This window comes from Saimiri boliviensis, chromosome 1 (genome assembly GCF_048565385.1).
Source record: "Saimiri boliviensis isolate mSaiBol1 chromosome 1, mSaiBol1.pri, whole genome shotgun sequence".
Lineage (NCBI taxonomy): Eukaryota > Metazoa > Chordata > Mammalia > Primates > Cebidae > Saimiri > Saimiri boliviensis.
In genome coordinates, this window is record NC_133449.1 from 214,693,663 (window position 1) to 214,717,872 (window position 24,210).

The window sequence follows — 24,210 nt, forward strand, 5'->3', positions numbered from 1 at the left end:
GAAGCTGACTTGATTGTGATAGATACTAACTTCCTAAAATTAATATGGAATATATTTGGGGCTGTTTGAGGTAGATATTAAGATAGATTTGGGCTATCTCAGATTTGATAGTCTATTTTAGGTAGGATTTAACATAACTTTCTCCAAATAGTTAAAACAACTGCCCAATAACAGTACTTCCTTATTTCCTTTGTGTATGACACCTTATTGTATGCCAATCATTTGATGCCCATATCTCATTTTAATTAAATATGGAGTACACTGAATGCCTCATGATTTCTTTTGTAAAATTTCTTAGCTATATTTACCTATTTATTTTTGTCCAAACAAATGTTAGAAACACTATTAAGTTCTCCTGATTTTCTCCACTCTGAATATTAGGATTTGCTTGAAATTTCACTAAACCTATATATTCAACTGGAAAAAAAAAAAAAAAAAAAAAAAAAAAAACTTCATACATATTTTATACCAGTCTTGCTGAGGTTTTACCTAGGTATTTCATGTATTTGTTACTGCAAAATATTTTTTCACATAATTTTGAACTGGAAGACAGCCTCAATGCACTTTCATTGTATAACCAGCATGCTTCAACTGGTTTGACTTACTCTGTATGTGCTTAAATATTTATCAGTACTTTGCTTCATAGACTTAAATGAACTTAGCTGGTGCTTGAGATGAGAATACTACAGGACACACAATTGGGGCAGTCCAACTTCGTAATTTTGAAAGGAACAGGAAAAAGCCACTGGTTATTCATTTTACTCTACCGTACACAATTGTATAGATGAAACTAATGCTTTATTACTGGAGAGTGTGAAAGATAAGAAATTGATGCACCGTCTGTCCTGACAAGTGAATGGTGACTTCTGAAGACAGTAGGGAACCCTGAGTAGCTAACTGTTCCCAACACCATTATTAAGCTTTATGCATCTCATCTACCTAACTGACGATCCATTTTGGCATAAGCAAGATGAATAATATAGACAAATTTCTCCATGTGAATTGAATTTAAAATGAAGGCCCTAAGTAACTGGTATCTATACCAAAGATAGTTATAAAACTGGCCTCCATGTCCTCAATCTCAGTGTACCCTGTTGTCCTTGGAGGAGGCACACACATCTGTCATTCACTTGCCTGTAGTTTCTGAGGTGGCAGAATGCCAGCCCTGGCCAAGTGTTCACAGTGTAGAGTGCTTTAGACTCTTCTGAAATGAAAGTCAGTATGTAAATGTGCAACATGACATTATTATTCTAGCTTCCTGGCTGCTTTCAGCAAGCACTGACTGCCACATGAGGTCTCAAGTGTTCTGGCATAGTGTGCAAGTGTTCAAAGAAGTTAAAGTAATGAAATTGGATCTACATTTCCACAGATATTCAAGCTGGCATGGAGGAATGGAGTCAAAGAATCAGGGTTGGATGGTCTCCACTAAACAGCCTAGGCAAGTGCCTGTGATGCCAGGCTACTAAGCAGAATTTTCAATTGTGAAAGGCCACCACTATTTCTTCCTTTGGGCCTAAAACTGCAAAATATGCACATCTCTCCTAGGCTCACACCACTCTTTAGGTGGTTTAATGCTCAATCTCCAACCGTCTATTACGTGAAGCACACCAGCTTTGCTTAAATTCAACATTTTAAAATGAAGAACTAAGTACAAAAAGGGGAAAAAATGTTTAGAACCTAATACAGCATATACTACTGTATATATGACTTATTTCTAAGAAGTTGGTCAGGCTTAGTGTATATATGATCTAAGCAGTATCCACATAGATTTCAGGTTTTGGTGGTTCGTGTTTTCTGCAGTTTTCATTGCTCACAAATCTCAATTGCATCCAGCATTCTCTGCTGCTGAAATATCTGAGCCACAACAAAAGCTGGGTATGTGGGCCGTGGGTGGGATCAAGAAAATGGGTCCACTAAGTAGTGTCTCAGTGGATCCAGAAGCGCTGTAGAATCAGAGTTTAGTAATTCTGGGACCTCCCCTCTCTCTTATACCTTCCTCCCCAAAATGTTTCTTCTGTTCATCAGGACAAGAGCAATGGAACCCAAGTCTCTTGCTTTGCAGCCACCTTTGTAAGCACAAATCCATGATGCTGGGTACCTTTCCTCCTCATGTCCCTTAAAATCCTGATATTTTCATGGGTTCCAATTATCCATTTATACACACATAAAAATAAAGTTTATTAAAAAATGCAAGAGAGGGACAACACAAAGAATTCAAGCAATGAAGAAAACCTTTACTCATACAGAATTTTTTTTTTAATTGCATTTTAGGACAGTGAAAAAAAGGGATTTATAAATAAAATCTACGCCATCCAGGAGGTATGTGTCAGTGTCCAGAACATCCTAGATGAAGTGGCTTCCTTTGGCGAAAGGATAAAGAAGTGAGTGACAGTGACATGTAAGCCCCAGTCTTCCGTGGGACAGGGTGTCCATTTGTTTCTCAGAGGGTGAAATGCCACATTCCTTTTGGCAGGGGACACTCCTTCTGGGTGATCTATTGCTCAGTTTTATCATTATTTACTTTATTTCTGCCAGTCTTTGGCTTTATGAAAGTTCTGTCAATTTCCTTCCTGAAATTTAGAACATATTGGTTGGAAAGAAGTCACACTTGTAGCTTCGAAGAAATAACACCGTCCTAAATTTTAGCACATTTTTCACTGTGAAAGACTTTGTTCTTAAACGGAGTATGAAATTGTGATAGGAAAAAATAAACCAAGCTAAATGAGGATTTCAGGTAATTAAGATACACCTGCATTGTATTATTGGTCTAGTTATATTTTCATCGACTAAATTTTTTAAAAAATTGTGTTTATAGTGCCCTGCAAAAATATTTTTTCAAGTGTGCATTTAAACAGCTGAGATCATAATTATCAATAAACTAATGCTTTGTCATTTAGAAATACACAATTTTTAAAATTATAAAAACTGAATGCCTTTTCCTTAATTTTTTAAAATAAGGAAACATATCTTCACTGAGCTCTAATGCAAAATTAAGATATCTAAATTCTTAATCTTATATACTTATGTTTTACTTAAAACAGTGTTATATTTCTTAAAAATAAGATGTATTTATAAGAATTATCAGTTAAAAGAATTATCAGTTAAAAGTATTACATACTTCTAAATTATGTAAAAATTGGCCTATATAATGATTGCTAATAGTCTACTCAAGAAGGGGTGCCAAATTCCGGAGGAACCTTTATTTTCCTAGTTTCATGTATCTATTCTTTGTTTATTATTCATAACCAAAAGTTTTCTACAGATTTGAATCCTTGGGCATACAATGAATTTGAAAAGGAGTAAATTATTTAAACTAAAGGTATGAGTCATTAATTTGGTGCCTTTCATGTTCAAGGGATAATGCATTTTGTTTTGTATAATTTTGTTTAATATATTTCCACATGTCCAGGTGCTGAGTTTCTACTTTCTTATATTAGACAGAACAGCCCCCCTCTCACTCCCAGATGTGCCTTTAGAAAGCATTCATTCAGTTTTGGACTTCTGAAGACTGTTCCCATATCTTTTCTCTCTCCTTCTTCCTCTGTGTATTTCCTTCCATCTCCAAGAATATTTACCTGTCCTCCACCCACTATCCACTGAAACAGTATGAACCCACTGGGGCATTTCCCCATTGAGTGTTGTCTTTTATCTGGGGTACACTGTGAGCTAATACCTGACAGAAACATCTCATTTATAACAAAAGACCAAGGATCAGGCTAGTGAATGCCTGAGAAGCAGCTCCTTTGTAACTCTAGGCGGTAGGAAGCCTCAGAACAGATGCTTGGCTGGAAAACATGATGACTAGCTAAGGGATATGACCAGATCCTGGTGGTGGTCCAGCCTTTGGAAAACCTGGGTTTTGTAGAACTCCTATGCTAAGCTAAGGTACAGGAATATGGCATAGGAGCCAGTGAGTCTTGTAGGACCCATCTCTCCAGCAAAATGATCTTTTCCATGCTAAAAGAGAAATTCTCCTGGGGTCACATGGAATTAAAAGCATCTATCCAGAAAGCAGATTCAGAAGCAATCTTTAAGCACAAAATGAAAGGACTCTATAATTACCATCTTGTTACTAAATAATCTTTCCAGAACTTTCTTGAATTGCATCCCTTTTTGGGGGAAGATCACATTCTAGATTTAGATTCCATAATGCAGAGAGTAGAAATAGAAAAGGGCAGTCTTTTTTTTTTTTTTTTTTTTTCTAACAGCTACACTGGTGGAGATTCTTTACCATTTATCCTTCCAATAGGAGCAAGAAGAACACAGGGAGTTCTTCAGTGGGGCTGCCCAGAAGGAAGGTTTTCTGAGTGAAGAGCCAGTGCCCTCACACATGGAGTAGTGTGATGGATGGCTCTGAGCTGAGCTGCAGGAAAGCAAGCAGACCCTCAGCCTTCTGTTCTCTCCACAAGCAAGCAGAAGCAAAGGTGTCCATCAGGAAGGGAAGGCATGATCCTTTACCTGGTGACAGTTACAGATGCTCACGGTTGCCCATAAGAGGAAAAAGACAAAGACAGAAAAGCCAGACCCGAAGGGTTACAGAACATAGGATACCCAAACTGACCCAACATTGGCTCATTTAGTAGAAAAAACAATTTTAGGCAATAATTTTGACCTAGACAGAGACAAAAAGCAAGCTACATGCCACAAAGCTAAGGAACAATTGATTCCTCATTATGCTGAGGCGCCATATAGGAGAAAATCTCTTAGCAATCATCCTTTATTGGGTCAAAACTGCCCTGAAAAAACTCACCTCAAGTAAGTACAACATACAGTACCAGGAAATTAGAAGAAATAAAAGACAGTAACATTTGTCTACATGAACAATATGTTTTTCTTAAGTGTCTTAGGGGCCCTTCTCACTGTCTCATAAGAAAAAAGTACCATAATTGAAATTCCTTGAGTTGATTATTTCTAATAATTTCAACTTGATTCACATAAACATGTTACCATCACGACTTTTTTATTATTGACAGAATAAAAGCTATCCCATTTTATAAATGGAGAAAGGGTTAGAGAGATTGACTCAGCTAAATCCACATAACAGAATCTAGGCTTTGAATACAGGTCTGCTAACTTCTTGGTCACATGACATGTTAGTTCCTCTTTAATGAATGAACTCTTAGGAGAAATTTGAAAGAATGCAATAGTATACCTGTGATATATTTATATGCCCAACCCTGGAGGCTCTACATAGTGTTTCTATTTTCTTTATAATTTTGGCACACTCTTAAGTACCAGACTGGCTTCCACACAAAAAGGCTTAAGTGATTACAATCGTCCCATGTTCCCTTTTCCTGATTTTCTACTCCGTATTTTTTGCCTTTGTCTTCATTTTTCTTTTCCCTTTTTGTCTCAGTAAATTCCTTCCCATCTCCTCAGTACTTTTTTTTTTTTTGTAACTTCTACTTCTGTTCATTGGTCTTGTTTCTGTTTGCTATTCTGTCTTACTGTCAATACTGAGTCTTACAGTCTTCTCTGACTCAGCCCTCTCCGTTACCAATTACTTTTGCCAGAATGCTCTCCTTCACAAGAAGTATGAGAGATAATAGTAAGCAATGCTGATTTTATTTCGTAATTACCTATGTATTTCTGGGAAGAAGGGCAATGATGAGAGGTGAAGTTTTGCAAGGCTAACTGTTCTGTTCTTTCCTGATTTCCAGTTCTATTTGAAACATAGCTGAGGTTGGAAGTGAGTATTCCTCTAAGGAATTCTAACATTCAGAGGATTTTTTACATAACCATGCTGGCAATATTTTATTCCCAATGTGGGGAATACTGAGAGTTGACAGAAGGAAGAATGGTAGGCCCAGGGACATTCCCCTCTGAAAAGCTGGAGAAAACAAGGATGGTTACTAGTCTTAGCAGTAGAAAAATAAAGATCTTTTTCCATGTGGGAAGTCACCCAAGTAGTGCAAGAGCTTTAGACGCTGAAGTCACCTGGGAAAATCTGGAGAAATTGGCAGCAAGACTCTTTACCTGGGCCCTGTGTTCATGGAACTAAGCAGATTATGACGAACTAGCCTGTGTCTTCTGATAACCTATTTCAATTGGAATCTATTCCAGAGAGAAATGCCGACTAACTAGGTCCCAAGTTAAGTCAGAATCATGTATTTCAATACTTAAAAAAGTATGACGTACTCAGATTGCTGATGTGTTAATTTTCCATTCAGTACTTTCAACTGGACTGTCCCATTCTTAAGCTGGCTGGCCATTGTAGCCCTCTGTGTGTTCACAGTCATCCTGTACTGCATTCCGCTAAGATACATTGTCCTTGTCTGGGGTAAGTAAACCCTCCCAGGCTCCCCCAAACTGTCTTAGCTGCTACAAACAAACTGTGTTTAAGAGATGAGTTATACTGTCAGCAGTTCTCTGTATTTATGGTCATAAAGCTACTCCATGATGAAAAGAGACAGGTCAGTTAAAAATCACAACAGTATAAAGATTTAGGTCTACCTGCAAAATGTATTTTTCTTATCTGGCACACTAGGTTTCATCATACTATAAACATGTGAGTTGTACAGATTCTTCATATATCAAAGTGTAGCTTTGTCTAGATATCCCTCTGATTTATTTTCACCACTTATATACAAACAAACAGAGGCATTTCAATCCATATGGTGCATTTAAGAAAATATGCTTTCTTTGCTGTTGTATTTTATCTTGTGGAAGTACATGTAAACATGGTACTACACATGGCTGCCTGTTTAAGAGGTCACCTTTAGCATTTGGGAAAAGGGTCCTTGGCACTTGCAGGTTCCTTAGGAACAAAAAGATCCCTTTATGTGTACTAAATAAGACTGTTTCTATAAATACCTACATTAAAGGTGATTTTTTTCGGTCCTAATTTTTTATGTGAGTATGCTGCATGCCAATGATTCCTATGCACCTGGGCTCCGTTTAGGAGATTGTCAGTTGCAGCATTCTTCTTCTTTAATTTCTTTCCTGACAAAATTATTGGTTTGGAAAACAATTTTCCATCTCTAGGATCTACTACAACATTAATAATACATAAACAAGACTGGGTAGAAGAAGAATTCTATACCTGCCCCTCGCCTGCCTACACATACACCTAAGATTGCTAAACCTATACAAAACACAAAGAACCAAAATGGGTCTTAGCTTTGAAAAGCATGTGCTTACACTGAAAGCAATTTTTTTTTTCTCTTTAAGGCTTTTGAAGAAATATATTGGAATAAAATGAGTTCAAGTCAGATACCCCAAGCCCTCTGCTTTTGGCCCAACTTATCATATATTGAGCAAGCCCTCTTACCCCTTATCACTAGCATTTACCTTTACAGCCTGGGTGAGAGGTGGGGGAAATGGTAATTATTTTTTCCTTTCCTAATTTCTGTAATTAAAAGAAATTCAATTTAGATAGCACTTTCATTATATAAGGGAAGAATAATTTAATTTCCACTATGTTCTTCTTATTGTATGTTCATCTTTAATTTCTTCCTGATAGTTAAGGCAGATGCTTTTTATTGAAAAAGTTAGTCTACCTAGGGTCAGGCCTGCCTTGGCTTGTGGAGTCATCTCTGTTGCAATAGGTGGTGGTGAATGCCCTGTTCTCCCAGGTTTGCAGAAACTGGAGCCCAGGGCAGACATCTAGCTATGTAACTTGCAGGGGCCTCACTGACTAACTGCCTTAAAAGTGATTTTGCAGAATGTGTTTGGGCCTCTTGTTTCATCAAATAAAATAAAACAAGAAAAGTATTCCTTTGGTGGTATGTGATTGCTGAAATATTAGCTAGAAATTTAAGACTATAGGTCTTACATGAGGAGACAGATTCTAGAAGCTTATTCTGCATGAACTCCCTGAAGAAGAGCCAAAATGCTCTTGTTTATGGCTCAGTTTTTACCAGTTTGTTGATTTCATGTAAAGGTGTTTATTTTTTTTTTTACAAAGCTGGGGGCAAATCTTTTCATTTCCGGTTTGAAAAAAAAAATAAAGATCACGTGTCTTCTAAACATTGATTGGGCATAACAGCAACACACATCCCCACCTCCAAAAAGATGCATTTTTTGGAAAAGGGGAAACCAGTAAGTTAGACATCTTGCCTTAAAAATCTTAACCCAAAAAGTAGGAAAGCAAGTTTCATCAGAAATGAAATACTAAAGTAAGGCTTCTAAGTATACTGTAACACAGAAGGGAAAAATGCAAGAGGCTGCTAATTACCGCTAGGGAACCTCATTTATTTCCCACATAGAAACCCTTTCCTGCTTGGAAGAAGCACTAAAGTACAAAGTGAAAGAGCAGCAACTGAGGAAGGTGGAAGAAATGAAGGAGAAAAAGAGGAAGAGAGGGAAAAAATTGGGTGCATTGGTTCACTGGTTCCAGGCATACAAGTTAGAACTTCCAATTACTACAACACTTTTGCCAGAAATGTGCTTTGTTTATCTCCAATTTTGGTTATTTAAATAATGTTTAATCTATCACTTTTTCAGGAATCAATAAATTTACAAAAAAGCTTCGGAGTCCATATGCAATTGATAACAATGAACTACTTGACTTCCTTTCCAGAGTCCCTTCAGATGTACAAGTGGTATGTAGGTTTTGTTATTATTACTGCTATTATTTTAATGCAGTATGGCTCTGGGTTTTAGCATTTATATCCTTGTAATGCAAATGCTTTACAAGAGCTGAGTAAAATTAATAAAGCCTGTGTAGCAGATTTTACCAGTCAGAAATTTAGCCCACTGGGGGTGTTATCTAAGAAGAACTTACAGAGAATGGGAGAAAGAGCAGTTGCATAAAGAACCTACCAGAGCTGTCAGGGAGGATACTCTTCCAGGTTAGTTCAGCTGGAGTTTGTGATGGGAGTCACTATAACCTGAGGGAGGAAATAGGAATATTAGATGATGAAATCAAAATATGCCAGTGGACATTGAGAAAAAAAATATCTTTTCAGAATTTGCAAGAATTACAAGTAAGTTTTAAAGAAGTATATTTTGGAGGTCAGTGAGGAGAGTTTTTTTGAAGAGTATAGCATATCTCTAAAACCTTTGAAATCCTTTGAGGTTAATGCCCGTTAACCATCAGCTGTTTTCAGAATAAAAAAAGGATTTTTTTTTTGTTTTTTTGTGACAGTGGGCTGGATGGAAATTAAGACTGTATTAAGCAAACACACATTAAATTGTAAAAAACCATCATCAAGCCCTTTAAAATCGATATAGTATTGCTTTTAATGTAATGTGTTAGTGAAGGCCATTACTAAAGTTCACATCAGGGTTTCATGTAGTTTCCAACAGGATTTCCCTTCTTATTCTTGCTCTGTCATTCTATTGCTTTCTGCATCTCAGCTGCAGATCCCATATAGCTTCTAGAGTGAGCACTTTTCCCCCCAGCACAGTCTCTCATTCCTTTGCTTTTCCTTTCTTTGCCAGAAAGTGGCCACCTGAACAGTATTTCTCTGAACTCTGTTTAAACAGGTGCAGTACCAAGAATTGAAACCAGATCCTTCTCACAGCCCATATAAAAGAAAGAAAAACAATCTTGGCTAGCCAGCTCCTAGCACTGAGGAGACCAGCATCTGTTTGGGAAGATAAAAGAAAAAGCCCTCAGCCTCAGCAGCATTTCCTTTTTTCCGCTTTTTATTTATTTTGCCTTTTTATCATGATGGAGAGAATTTGTAAATAGTGTACAAAGGGATATGTCTTTGAAAATATACTTCTGTTGTACAGACTCAACTTGATAAAGGTTTTGCTACTGCTGTGTGAAAGCCTTGTTAGCTGTGGATAATAATATAACACACTGAAAGAACAAATATAAGAATGATAACATTGGAAGATATATACTTATCTAATTACAAGTGGATTAAATACTCAACTGTGCTCTGATTAAATCAACATCAATTGTAAATGTCAATTTGATTTTAAAGTTTTTTTTTTTTAATGTAACTATTTTTTATCTTAAAAGTAATCCATTACACTTTTCTATGTTTTATACATTTCAAAAGACAGGGAAATCCCAAAGCCTGAATAATGGAATAGATGTATTTCAATTTAACATATATTCTGGCTTTAGATCCTGACATTCACTCCTGTGCAAATTACTTAGGTATGAGTAGGCTGATTTTAAGCAAATAAGTGAAGGCACATTCACTCCCTCAAGAGAATCTTCAATACTCTGCAATTCTATAAAGAAAACTTTCAAACCTTCTAACAATCATTCCATCTAAAACCTTAAAATCTCTACAGGACTACACCACATAAATACTGCCAGTTTATAAACAATTGCCTGAATTTTTATACCTACCACTAATTTAATTTACACAGAGGTAGCAAATTAGCAACCCAGGATAGTTATCAAAAATACTAGCAAACTATATCCATATCGCTTTTGGTGTCAGATTGCATCTGTGCATCTAAAAATATTTTAATACTCAAGTGCTCTCACAAAAAAAAAACTCTGCTTTCTCATTAGATTACTGAAATGCTTTAATTCATACTATGATTTTGTTATTAGTGTGAATTTTAATGTAGAGGAGAATGCAGTGTGCTAAGTGATATGCCAGTGTTTCACTACATTTATAAAAAAAAATTCTTGATAATGCATGAAAACCTGTTTTGTAAAATAAACTGCTTGGGGGTGGTGGTTGCCTTTAACAATGTTTCACTATTATCATAGAATCTACACTTAAAAATTGCATTCCCAAGACTCTTAAAAGTAGTTTTTTGTATCTCACTCCCTGGTATATTGAGGGAGCATACCTCTGGAGAAAAATAATTTGGTTGGTTGAGAATGTCTTACTTCCCTGACTTGGTAGGGTATTACACTCAGTTGAAATTGCAGCAGACAATGCTTTGCACTACTTTATTAATAATAGACTGGGATGGGGTAAAAGTGGGGTTTTAAAGTAGTTTTTGTATCTCACTCCCTGTTATATTGAGGGAGCATACCTCTGGAGAAAAATAATTTGGTTGGTTGAGAATGTCTTACTTCCCTGACTTGGTAGGGGATTATACTCAGTTGAAATTGCAGCAGCCAATGCTTTGCACTACTTTATTAATAATAGACTGGGATGGGGTAAAAGTGGGGGTCATGCTGGAAAAGTCATAGAAAAGCTGAAAAATGTTTATTTCACTCTAAAGGAAGATTCTTTAACAATCTCATTGAAGCTGATTTTTAAAGTATTTTTATTTTAAAGATAAGTAGTTAAATACTATTTCTTATAATAGAACTATTTTGATCTGTTTATATACTATGCTTGAATGTCAATTAAATTCCCTTTCTACAGAAAGGCTTTGACCTCAACATGCTCTATTTAATGTATCATGTTTAAAATGACATGCTTCCATCTGTATACCATCACTGTTTGTTGCTAAAAACATAATGTTCCATGAACTTGATGTTACTACAGAAAGTTTATTGATGAGATAATTGTTTGAAATAACTTTCGATTATACCTTGTGAGACTTATGTTCTGTGCTGGCAATGTGTACTCAGATGTCTCTAAGCCTGATATTCTACAACCTGAGATGTATCTAGCAGATAGTAACCATTAACAGATGACTAATTTGTTTGTTTCACTGTATCAAATTTCAGATGTTTAGTTCAATGGTAATGTTCACTACACATTCACTGCATTAAATACAAAAGAAAATAATCTTTCCCATGTATAATCAATACTTTTTTTTTTTTTTTGGTGGTTCAGAGATTGATGGGGAATTGCATGTATATTCTTATAAATTATATTTCACTTGGAGAAATACAGATTTGGTTTAAACAAACCGGGCTTTTCCTCAAACTCTGACTCTTGTATAAAAATACCTTTGGAGGGGTGAGCATCCAATAAAATTCATAGAAGAATAAGAACTAGCTTGAGGTACAAAAGATATTCAGAGAAATTTTCATCACTTCTAGAAACGACTACATTCGCAGGCTGAAAACAGTCTATGTATAGTAAAATTTTAACTATTTCTTTCCCCTTCTCACATAGGTTCAATTCTGTCTTGAGAGCTGCCTGACTTGTCTTGATTTTGAGAGGTCTGTGATGTAAATATTTTAAGATATCTTAAGAGATTGAATGTCACTCTAACATCTACTTGGAATGCTAACGATCGTAGATATTGTAAACTACTAAATATATTCCTCAGTATCTTTTAGTGAGTAAATTCACTGAAAGTCATCATTATATTTGTATTCCAAACTATTATTGCCACTAGTTGTGATAATTCATAAGAAATGCATATTTGTGCTTTTAAATTTTTTCCTCACCTATCAAAAAAAACACATAATGGTACTTCTCACTCATTCTGGTGCTGTTTTAGACTCAAACTGATTGATAGGTTCTGTAGGAATTCCAATTTTTGAAACATTCTATACACTAGGATAATCTGAGTTGGCAGATTCTTTAAAAAACAGCCTTGTGACATATTTATTGAATACCAACTGCATGACCCTGTTATTGGCAATGGTCAAACCAACGATTGCATACTAAAATCAAATCTGGAGTTGAAGTATAGTGTAAGCCAAATTTAATTGATACATTTCTAAAATTATCTTTTACAAAAGTTTTATTCTTCATTTAAAAGTGAAGAAAATTCAGAAATAAACTTTTTTATCTAGGGACCAGAGGAGCTTTTTTTCACTTTGATCTCATATCTAAGTTCTCCTATGCTGAAAGTAGTGTATATTTGTATTAACAAGTTATTCAAAGTCTGTAATTTCAGCTAATGAACTTGTTAAATGGGCCTAAATGTTTATAATGTTGAGTTTTGTAGTATAGATTAAGAACAAAGGTATAAGGCAGTTACACCTTTTTGCTCCAGAAATACAAGTAAAGACAGCCACCATTGTATTTCTTGAAAAAGGTCTCAGATATTAAATTAATACTTGCATAAATGCTGGGGTTTTAAATGAAAAGCATGATTTCACACTCTAGTGTGACTGTGTATATAGATATCTATTCATTGGTTTGATTAGAGTATCTAGAACCAGCCTTTTCTAATTGCTCAGTCAAGTATGAATTAAAACCACATAGAAAATAATGTAAATTCTTTCTTCCATTAGTGTCATTTCTTTCAACTATACTTCTTTTTCCTGGGATGATTGGTGTAACTCACTGAAAGAAAACATCAAAACTTTTTTTTTGTTTTTTTGGGTGAAAATGTTCCCCTCTGGTACCTCGGTTTCTATTATTTATAGAGTGGCAATTCGTATAGAGGCAGTTGCATATGATTTATTCTAGCTGAATGGTTAAAATTTGATAAATAATTTTGAAAAATCTCATTAAAAAAGAATACTATGCAAATAAAAACCATTGAATGTCCAAAGCAATCACATAATGTAGAAAGTAGGAGCACCATGAAAGTTTTGCTGGAACTTAATGATTCTATCTGGGCTTTTCCAAGGAAGGATGTGAGTTAAGAATTAAAAAATAGCAAAAATTATAACTGATCTCAAATGAGTTTCAATTTATTGACCTCTTCCTTGATATCATAAGCTTAAAAAAAAACCCAAACAAAAAATTCAAACAAAAAAAGTGTTCTATTACATGCACAAGCAGTATTTTTGTAAAGACAGGTTTTTAAATTTATATGATGGTTATCCGTACCTTCAAATGTCACTGAAAAATATTACTCCATTTTTAAAAAAGTAACCAAAGTACATTGCTGTTCTGCTTTAGTCAATTAAGTGTTACTACATTAGGCAGAAAGGTTTGTTTCAAGGAAAGCAGAAACAGTTTAGGTAAGTAGCCGTGCCTAAGTTTTTTCAATATGTAGCAAAATTAATATTGCATTGCACTATCCTCTACTACAGATTCTTCAATGTTCCTTCCAAAGAGAAAAGGAGTGGCCAACCTGAGTCAATGAGAGAACCTAAAAACTACCTTATTTTCTCTGAAGGAATACATTTAAGGAGATCCTGAAGCCTGGCTGAGTAGAATTGTTGCTTCCACTAGTGAAGAAAGATAATATAGGTTCAGTTTCACTTTCTAGTTAAAGACAAGCTCAAAATCGCTTGAGTCTATTTGAGGGATTTTATTTTGCCAGAGTTCAAATGGTGACAGGTTTGGAGGAAATGCTAAATTCATAGACAAAGGAGCACACCTGGCCTAACTACACATACTTACTCATACTTGTTTTTTTTGCATTACTAGAGACACCTGAGAATAGTCAAGCATTGTTACAGAAACAGCTGGACCACAAAAGAGAGACAAGGGGAAGGAAATGACAATATTTGTCCCAACTTCAAAGAACCCTTTTCAATAAAGCTATTGGAGAACTGAAACCTTATAACTACATGCCCACAAAACATTCTTCTTTTCTACAGTAATTATGAAAACAAGTCAAAATCTGTACCTTGTAACACTGTAACCATGGAAAACAATTTATCGGTGTCAAGAACTTATAAGCTCTTAGAAAAACTTTACAAAGATAGAAGTATCTATTTCCTATCATACAAGGTGGAGTATGTTTGTAATTTTGTCATCTTTGTTTCATAACAGAGGAAATAGCTAACACCAATTTCTGACCAAAAAACCACAATGGTATACCTAACTCTTACCTTTGTCCTAAAACTCTTACAAACTTCGGTTTCCATTAACAGAGAACTAGCAAACCACAGGAGGGTCTTTGAAGCACAAGAGAAACAATCCAGAAAACACTATGCATATTTGATGAAGGAGTTTTTAAACAGATTAATGTAATGTTCCATTATTTGTGTAAAGTTGCTAACCATCACTTTTTAAAAAATGCATTTGCAGAAGAGAAAAACATTTTTTAAAAATCAAAACATACAGCATTTGGTAATGTTAGCAAGAGCAAAATACAATGACTTATGGATTGGGGTACCAAGTACTCACCATCCAATCTTGTATACTATGATGCTATGTATTTGATACATAGTACATATAAATGCATATGTACTTGATTTTCCATGACTGTGACAACAGCCCTGACCGGTAGGTAAGAAATCTTCCCCTAAAAAAACAGACTGATACTATCAGGTGTACGATGGTTACCATGCAGGTATACAGGATATTTATACTAAACAACTGTAAAAAGACTGTTTTAGTACTTAAAAGAATACCTTACAAGAAGCTATTTCGCCGGCCTTCACAGAAGAGGTGCAAAATAAACATGCTCTGGAGAACTGTGGTAAGACACTCTCAGAATTCTCTCAACAGAGGGTTGTTTGTATCTGCATTAATGTTGTAAATAATATGTTATAAAGTGGATATTTTTTCATATAAGTTATACAGTGAATATTTTTTCAGACTGATGATAGAAGAAAAAAATTCTTGATATAGTAGTATCCTTTCAAAGCCATTTAAGCTACAATCTGAATAAATGTAGCTATCATTTAACCAATTTCTTCCTGCTTTTCTATGTCAAATCGGAAAAAGTCTCATTAGAGAACAAGTAATTCTTCAGGTTCCATAAACACTAATATCAGAAAGTAAAGATACGTTATCATACGTTATGACTCCGCAAGATAAAGTTTATTCTTTAGCGACGTAAGAGTACTACTAAAGAGTGATACCCCTCCAACTCCCACTTCAGCATACTTGGGGCTCCATTTTGAAGTGGCTTAAAATAAGGACCAGAGAAACATTATTAGTTAAGTGATAGGTCAGATTCATGTTCAAAAAAGGAGCACAAGTATAGTGTATTATTTGAGATCTGTGTTAGATAATACTAATTATATTTTTAATTATATCCAACCTTAAAGAAATCACATACTAAAACTGTAGCTTACCTTTTAAAAATCCAGTAGATGCTAGTTTAAATAAGACAACTTCAGAAAAATTTCAAAGGACTGATTCTTATTTAAATCAGGAGCATCACTTTCAAAATAAATTAATTACTGGTATTATAAACAAATACAAATTATTACAAAGAAATCTGGAGAAGTGAAAAAGAAATATCCAAAATTTTTTCAATAAAAACAATTACTGTAAGTAATGGTTTTACTTACAATCTTTTTCCTTATGTAATTAGAGAATACATGTGTTTGTGTGTATATATATATATACACACACACATTCTGTGTATATATTCTGTATATATATATGTATATATATATACACACGTATACACACACACACACACACACACTACTATTTATACTTATAGTCTTACTATGTTGCTTAGGTTGGTCTTGAACTCCTGGGCTCAAGTGATCATCCTGCCTCAGCCTTTCAAGCAGCTGCGACTATAGGCATGTGCTACCGTATCTGGCTGAGGAAATAATTTTTAATAACATTTACTTGTAATTTTTAAAATATTAAAATTAGTAAAGGAAAATGATATTTAGGTAAAAGGTCCAACAACTTTTAATAAACAGCTTTCAACCTTTCTATAAGTCCATCTCCTCCAATAACATGGCTAAGTATAAACTTAACAGTATTTCTGGGAGTGTAAAAGAACTGAAATGATAGGAAAATAAGAAATGAGATACAAGATCTGCCTGTGAGAAAGGACTGAGTATTACTATTCAAAACAGCCTTTTTCTCATAGGAAGACAAATACCACATGATTTCACTTACGTGTGGACTCCAGGAGAGTTGATCTCATAGAAGTAGAGAGTAGAATGGCGGTTACCAGATGTTGGGAATGGAAAGGGAGGGAAGGCGAAAATGGGGAGACAATGGTCTCAAGGGCTACAAAGTTAGATTAAGAAGAATAAGTGCTGATATTCTATTAATAGTGGGGTGATTACAGATAATAACAATGTATTGTATTTCAAAACTGCTAGAAAAGAGGATCTTAAACCTTATCAGTACAAAGAAATTATAAAGGTTTAACATGAAGGACAGGTTAACTACTATGATTTTATTATACAATGTACACGTCTTGAAACATCATACTGTACTCTAATAAACATGTACAATTACTATGTGTCAATTGTTTTTTAAAACACAGTGAAAAAAAAATCTAGCCTGATTCTGATACCATTAGAACTGGAATTTTATTATTCTTTATTTTTGATTAAATTGAATTTTAACCAAAAGAACCTTCTATAAAACACTTATCTGGACCTTTGGTTTAGTTTATCAAATATTACTCAAAAATTTCAAAGACCCAGTTTATTTCTGAGATTAGTCTACATGTTTTCTGTAAGACTGATTTTATACCTTCACTAACTTCCATCAATGTAATAAACAGTACCTAGAAATCTTTACCCTTGGGATTCCTTTAAACAGAATGGTTCTTAACCATTTTTGCCCTCATCCTCTTGCCCAGTTTTCACCTCTTCAATTCTGCTTTTAAGTTTTCCTGGAAAGTTCTTTAAAACACACATTTTAATTTTACTAGATTTTACTTAGTGCTCTATAATTTTATGTCTAATCTTGTAAAAAAGGAGATAATGCAAAGTAGAAAAATGCATTTTTAGGATGAAGCCAGATAACCAAGATATATATTCCTTTAAACAAAAACAAAAAACTATTATAAATCAAATGATCTTGGTCATTAGAAAAATTTATCAAGAGTCATGACATAAACCACTGCTGACCTAACCTTTATGTTGAAAAGTCACTGACAACAAACTAAGTTATTTTCATCTGCCAACACTTTAAGATTAATGATTTCTTAATATTACTATTTATTTCACTTTGCGACAGAATAGGGAAGCAGTGGTAATTTTAGTTCATCTACTATCAAAATAAACAATAGTATGATAGGTGCAAATGCAAAGCTGGATTCCAGATTTTCAGTTCAGTGAACTTACTTTCTGTAAGTAGTAAACCTTTTTTTTTTCCTTTTAACTTCCACTCTTTGGTAGAACAAAATTGTATGGCCCAAACTACTGAGCCATTCTCTATTAATGTTTAACATCCATAATGCATTAATGTTCACTTGATCCAACTCAGCTACCTTGGCAAGGAAGAGGATTAGATCTACCAAATCTGGGTTCAACATCTAAAAAGATTTGAGGGCCATGATATAAACATGATAAATTGGGAAGTATATGTTTTAATTCTAATTGGAAATAACTATAAATACTTGAATAAGGGCTTTTGGGGGTTTACATTTGTTAAAGGCAATACAACATTATATATTACATATATAACAATACTACATACTTATTAGGAATACTGTTTAATAAACAGTCACTTTGCTGACTTAATATTGTTGATCTTTAATTCCGCAAGTTAAAAAACCCAGAGGAGAGTTCATTATACTTCTGTTTTAAAAAGGGGGTGGGAGAGATTATAAATGTCTCTCTTCAAAAACAAAAAAGATAATATTCTTAAAATCACTTTTATCTAGTGCTAAGGATTGTATTTCAGCTTTATAAAAACATGCTTTAAGTGTATTTATAATCAAAACTATATACTTACACTAAAAAAGACCTATAGTAATAAATTCAAAAATAAAAAGTATTAGGAACAGCTTGTGCATATTTTAGATGTTCTGTAAGATTAGTATTTACTCTAAGAGGACACACTCTTTTTAAACATCTGATGATCAATGATGTTAAAAATGTTTTGTTTCCTTTGAAAAGGTCTTTGAGTACGATTTGCATTACCTTGAAATTGTATGCTCAGAACTAAGTAAAACAACATTTCATCCTTTTCTAATTAATTTATAGCCTATAATAACTTTAAAATATATATCACAGCCAATAACTACCAAAGTATAGTCTCCAACTACAGTTCATTTTAACCTATAAAGTGAATTTTCTGATAATGTAATTTAATTACAAGGAATAGTTAACTATTTCGTGTCTCCTGTTTTGACACCAGGCAGAGCCTAATTCTAATAATGCTATCACTGACCTTTCTAACTCAATCCACATTTGTTATAAAAACAATTATCATTCCTAGTTTTGCAAGCTCCACGTCAGCAGGAGGTGCAATTGGCGTGAAAGCTGCGTGATAAATGCCTGAGGGAAAGAATGCCTCATGTCACTCAAAGATGACCCCTTCCTACTGATTAAGGAGCAACAGTGACAAGCTCTCATCAAGTTCGCAGCTTAACTGGAAATGTGTATAAAGGCATAAGGAAAAATTCCACCAATTTTTTTTTTCATGTGAAGGTATTCATTTAATTTAACTTTCTATAGCAGCATAAACAAAAATGGCAGATATTTTCTGGAGGTTATATAAAGTATCTTAGTGTTAATGCATTTGTGCTTTCTTAAGAATACTAAGACTGCAAAAGCACACCATACATCCCATCCACTCTCAAATAATATCGCTAAAATAATACTGGACACTTGAATATTCACATTTATAAACTAAGACAGAACACCAATTATTACTGAAAATTTTAGAAACATACAAAACTGAAATTAACTTAACAGATATAGAAGATAATAAAACTCACAATACTTAAGCCTTATTTACCTTCCTAGAATGTGAGCCTTTCCTTTTTTTATAGTTAGCCCTTTTCAAGCACACCACCTGGTTCAGAGTAGGTGTTCAAGAAATGCTGAATTCACAGGAATTAATTTCGCATTTGACTTTTATGAGGAACAATGTTTTTCTGGTCATCTTGGAATGAGTTAAATGACAAAATATGTATATACTTGGACCATTATTCTGCAAAGTGAAATTAAAAATTAACAACCTACAAAACTCTAACTTCAAAGAGATTCTAAGAAACTGCCAGTAAACACTGCATGGGGAAAAGCTGAATCTTAACTGCTCAGAAATCTCCTCCCCAGCTTTATTTACACTATAATATGGTCTCTTATAGATATTTTTAAAACTATGATTCCATGGAACTATGATATCACATCTGGCAAAATACAATGAAGAAAAGCATTTTTCAATCTTGTCTTCAGCTGCAACTTTGAAAAGTCTGCAATTGAAAATCGAGGACTAAGATTATTAATTATACTTTACTTACTGAGAATTTCTTCTTCCTATACCTTAAAGATAGATTTGGGTAATTATTCAAGGCAGTTATTATGTTTTCTAAAATAAAGTATAAAAAGTAATTTTGGAAATGAAGTATTTTATCGAAAATTTAAATTCATACTCATATACTGGTATTGTTGGCCAGGGCACAGAACACAGTAACCTATGTTTACCATATTGGACTTTCAAAGAAGTGCAAAACTTCTGAAAGGCAGAGACCTCAATGACATCTGTTTCATACTTCATGTCATCATGGCTTGTAGAAGTTGGCAGACAGAACAGTCAGTTGTGAAATATTAATGCTAACTGCAACTAAACAAATATATCTTATAAACGTCTAATTAAGAAAACTACTTTGTCTTAACAGTATAAAACCCTAACTCATGATGATTACTTAATTACCTTAAAATTAGTATCAACTTAAACAATTACTACCTTGCCTTTGGTCTAAATAGCTCATTACAATTAAAAGAGGAGGTAATAACTGGAAGGGAAATGGTATTTATTAAGTGTCATATAATGTGATTGGCTAACAATTCTATCATGACAAAGATCCTGGTGTGATTTCTATTTGACATGTACAAAAACCAAAGCTCAGGAAAGACTCTGCCTTGTAATTTAGTTATTAAGAAGCTAGACAAGGATTTGAAAATGTGTATGATGTCAAGGTATGTTTACAAGTTTATATTAGTTTACCAAGCAAACACTATCTCAGACACTTTTACAAGTAAAGAGGTACTCCTTGGAATAAATATATTCTTATTCATCATCTGGAGAAGGACTTTACTCTCTATTATAAGTATTTAAACTTTTCTTAGTCTTCATTATATCATTTTTTTCTCGATACTTTGGTGGATTAATAATAAAAGATTTGTATGACATCAAATTTGAAGGCTAAATACAAACAATTAGTATTTCTTCAGTATGTGTGAAAAATTACTTATTTAAAACTACTTTTTCATAGTGATGTAGCAGTTTTCAATTTAGATCATAAACCCTGTAATACGATACTGAACATTTGTATCTTGTTAAAATATCTATTTCCAAGGTAGAACTGAAGTGTGTTGCTTTAGCAGATTAACTGCTGTAAAGTCATCACTGTACTTAAATAAAAGCTAAATGGAAGTGTTTCTTTTCCACCTGTACCACGATGTAGCTTATTCCTACTAGTGAAGAAACTTCAATTTCAAAAGTGGTTATTATCACACCCTTTCTTTTAGTTTTACTATAAACCGCTATTAGGAAAAACAGCAGAATAAATCATTACTACTCAGTAAATTCATACTATATATTAAGACCTTAAATAATCTCAAATCTATTAGATGCCACTCATAATATGAAACTCAAACATTATGCAGCATATGTTTTCAGATACAGAATATTGGTTACATAGAGCAGTGACAGATACACCTTGTATATGAATTGCTAAAATAAAACAGATCAAGGAACTGAACTGTCAGACTGCATACTTGCTGCATTATAAACCAAAAGTATTAATTATTACTATAAATTTTAGAAATGTTTATTTTAGAAACACACAAAGCTAAAATGCATATTTCAGTCCCACAGCCTATAGAGAAAAAATAGGGAGCTACATGTTTTTGTTCCTCAAAATCCATCCATAAGACTCAGGAGCTACAAGTTTACAGGTACACATTTGTATGAATATCCTTGCCATGATTCTAAGACCTAGAACATCTAGAATAGATGACATTCATTTTGATTGGAAAAAAGATTTATATTAATTTTACATGTACAATATATCACTTTCATAACAAAAAATTAAAGATTAATGAAACCAGTATATACTAAAACAAAATTATTTTTACTTTTGAGTCAAATTCTACACCCTGGAAAGAGTCAGAAGCACACTAGAGTTTTGCAGAAGATTTTTAGAAAATGCTTTTAAAATTTAGCAAGGCTGCAAAGTTTGTCAATAAATAAATCAAATTTCTATCTGTCCATAAGCTATGACATCCATAGTAAATGCCAATGCAAGTTGAATTAAATTTTAGAACATCAATCCGTACTTTCTAGCATCATCATGAAAACTCTGTGACTGACCGACACATCATTTCCAATGTTATCATCAAGGTCTCAGTGTGTACTCCAGGACACACTTTCAAATTCTCAGGCAGTTCCTTAAGAATATGTGGGAGTTTCTGCAATGTCTTTATATTTCTAGCATAAATATCTAATAACCAGTCAGTATGAACACTGGTGGTTTCTTTATCACTTTTACAAGCCATAGGCAGTTCATTTAGATAAGTTAACCCTTTGGAAGCTAAAATGAACTCTGAAGACAAATCAAAAACTGAACAAAAATTTAGCAACATCCTACTAAGTAAAAATGAGCCAAATTCAAGTTGCTGATAATGAAAATGTTTCTCGGCTTGTGCATGAAAGTTCTCCACTGTATCTTCTATTTTTGTAATAGCAAATAGCTCTTCTTTGATTTGAGGTGAAACCACATAATCCAAGGGCAATTCTCCTTTAGCATTTCTCTGTTGTAAAAGCACTGGGCCTGTGAAAAGAAAATGCAAAATGTTAAAAGTAAAACATTACCATTTTGGCAGCTTAACAGCTATTTTCTCTTTTTTCCCAAAGCATCCAGGGCTTTCGTTATAATCATATTTTGTATGAATTCATGTTGACACAATTAACAGGCTATATATATTGACTGACTAATAAAGGCATATTTTAAAAAAATCTAGTCAATTACCTAATAAGTGTGTCCAAAAGTGCATTCCTTAAATAAAATATAAATACAACTACAAATTAAAAAAAAAAACTTTTATAAAACTCTATCGATTGTCATCTTAAAATAAGGATTTCACTATTCCCACAAGAAATTTAAAAAATGTATTCATCTTATAAATTCTGTATAAGAGCCTTAAGGATATCTCAAAGCATCACCAAGAAGAAAAAGTAGTGCCCCTTTCATTGCTAATAAACAATTCTAGTAGTGCAAAGACTGTAAAACCTTGCACAGATAACACAGTTTACATATTAACCCTTGCTTGTGTTCAGTATTTAGTACAGGTAACTGATTCACACAAATTACATATTAATTCCTCTAGATCAAACTCAGATTCATCCATTTATACTAGTTAAACTCATCTACCTACTTAAAAAGTACTGAAGATAGAGTTTATCCTCTAGGTACTAAGGGATGATGTGGGGGAGGCAAAACATAACTCAGTATTTGATTACATAGCAAAGTATAGAAGTGCTTTGTGCCTTCATCAGTCAAGTCTTATAATTATTTATGCACTTGGCCATAAACAGGTTGCGGGGGATATAAAGGTTTTAGTACTAGCACACATAATCACAAGGTCTTACCATTATAACATAGATCATATTGTCAGAAAGAGAGAACTGATTATAACTGCTAAAATTCTTAATGATGACTCTGATCAGATATATATAATGGCATAGATATAAAACGTACTTAAAAGACCAACCACTGATAACATGATGAATGTATAATTTATGGAAAGATAGTTCTAAAACAAAATTAGGTTCCTTATCATTGTGCTACCATCTCAAATATTACTCCAAGTTACTTCTGCTAAACAAAAAGAAGATGACAAAATTACAGACACAGGATACCAAAAGTAAACAAAGGTTTTAGAGACATAAATAAATTCTTGAAATTACTGCTCTTGAGACTGAGTGAGTCACAATGAATAGATAATGCAGTTACTTCAATAAAAATGTCAAACCACTTGACAGGCTCAAACCCAGAATATGACTAAAACAGAAACAAGTCTGTACGATTGCCAAAGGACCTTGATAAATACAAATACAATTAGATTTCCCCTTCTAGGATGAGAAACTCATCTCTTTACTATTCTCCACTAAGGGCCCTAGAAAAATTCACATTGGTTGGTATAACGCCATACTCTACTGAAGAGCTGGACTTCATACGATAACAGCTCCTACCAAATATTGGCCTGAATGCCAGACACATGGTTGAGTAGAAAAATAAAACACTGAGGAGGTAGAACTTATGGTTTAGTAAACACAGAATACTAAAAAAAAAAAAGTAGATAAACTGAAAAATATACTGACTATGAAATGATATCAGTAAAACAGACACACTAAGGCCTTTAGGGGGCAGGAGAAGACTATATATAACCAAAGTCTTAAACTACCATACTATACAGCCTTCCTTAGCTGCATATATACTAAAAAGACATCTTAAGAAAATATGCTTTTTGTCTTTATGCAGAATCAAATGTTTTAATTACAGGATAAGAAAATGTTAAATTGAAAGTTAAAATAAATACAAATAAAAATGACAAGTAATTTCTACAAATCTTTGTTTCCATATTCTAAGCTTATCATCAGTTTTGTTTTTCTTTTAAAAACACCAATCAGTTTTGAACATTTT

At 33.7% G+C, this 24,210-nt stretch overlaps 2 protein-coding genes across 26 annotated transcripts in view; one reads left to right on the forward strand and one right to left on the reverse strand.

Moving 5' to 3' along the window:
* MCTP1 (multiple C2 and transmembrane domain containing 1) overlaps window positions 1–11,609 on the forward strand; it is a 591,199-nt gene extending 579,590 nt beyond the window's left edge. For all 17 annotated transcript variants that reach the window (XM_039470335.2, XM_074383518.1, XM_074383500.1 and 14 more), the window contains 4 exons: window positions 2,272–2,381; window positions 6,171–6,280; window positions 8,446–8,543; window positions 9,430–11,609. In XM_039470335.2, coding sequence (XP_039326269.1) covers window positions 2,272–2,381; window positions 6,171–6,280; window positions 8,446–8,543; window positions 9,430–9,501 — 390 coding nt within the window. In that variant the 3' untranslated portion in view covers window positions 9,502–11,609. The remainder of the gene's footprint in view (window positions 1–2,271; window positions 2,382–6,170; window positions 6,281–8,445; window positions 8,544–9,429) is intronic.
* The window catches only part of SLF1 (SMC5-SMC6 complex localization factor 1), a 114,301-nt gene continuing 90,330 nt past the window's right edge, over window positions 240–24,210 (reverse strand). For 4 of the 9 annotated variants that reach the window (XM_074383484.1, XM_074383439.1, XM_003920751.4 and 1 more), the window contains one exon: window positions 240–22,338. In XM_074383484.1, coding sequence (XP_074239585.1) covers window positions 21,857–22,338 — 482 coding nt within the window. In that variant the 3' untranslated portion in view covers window positions 240–21,856. The remainder of the gene's footprint in view (window positions 22,339–24,210) is intronic. The other 5 variants (XR_012513103.1, XR_012513101.1, XR_012513102.1 and 2 more) reach the window with 5 other exon arrangements.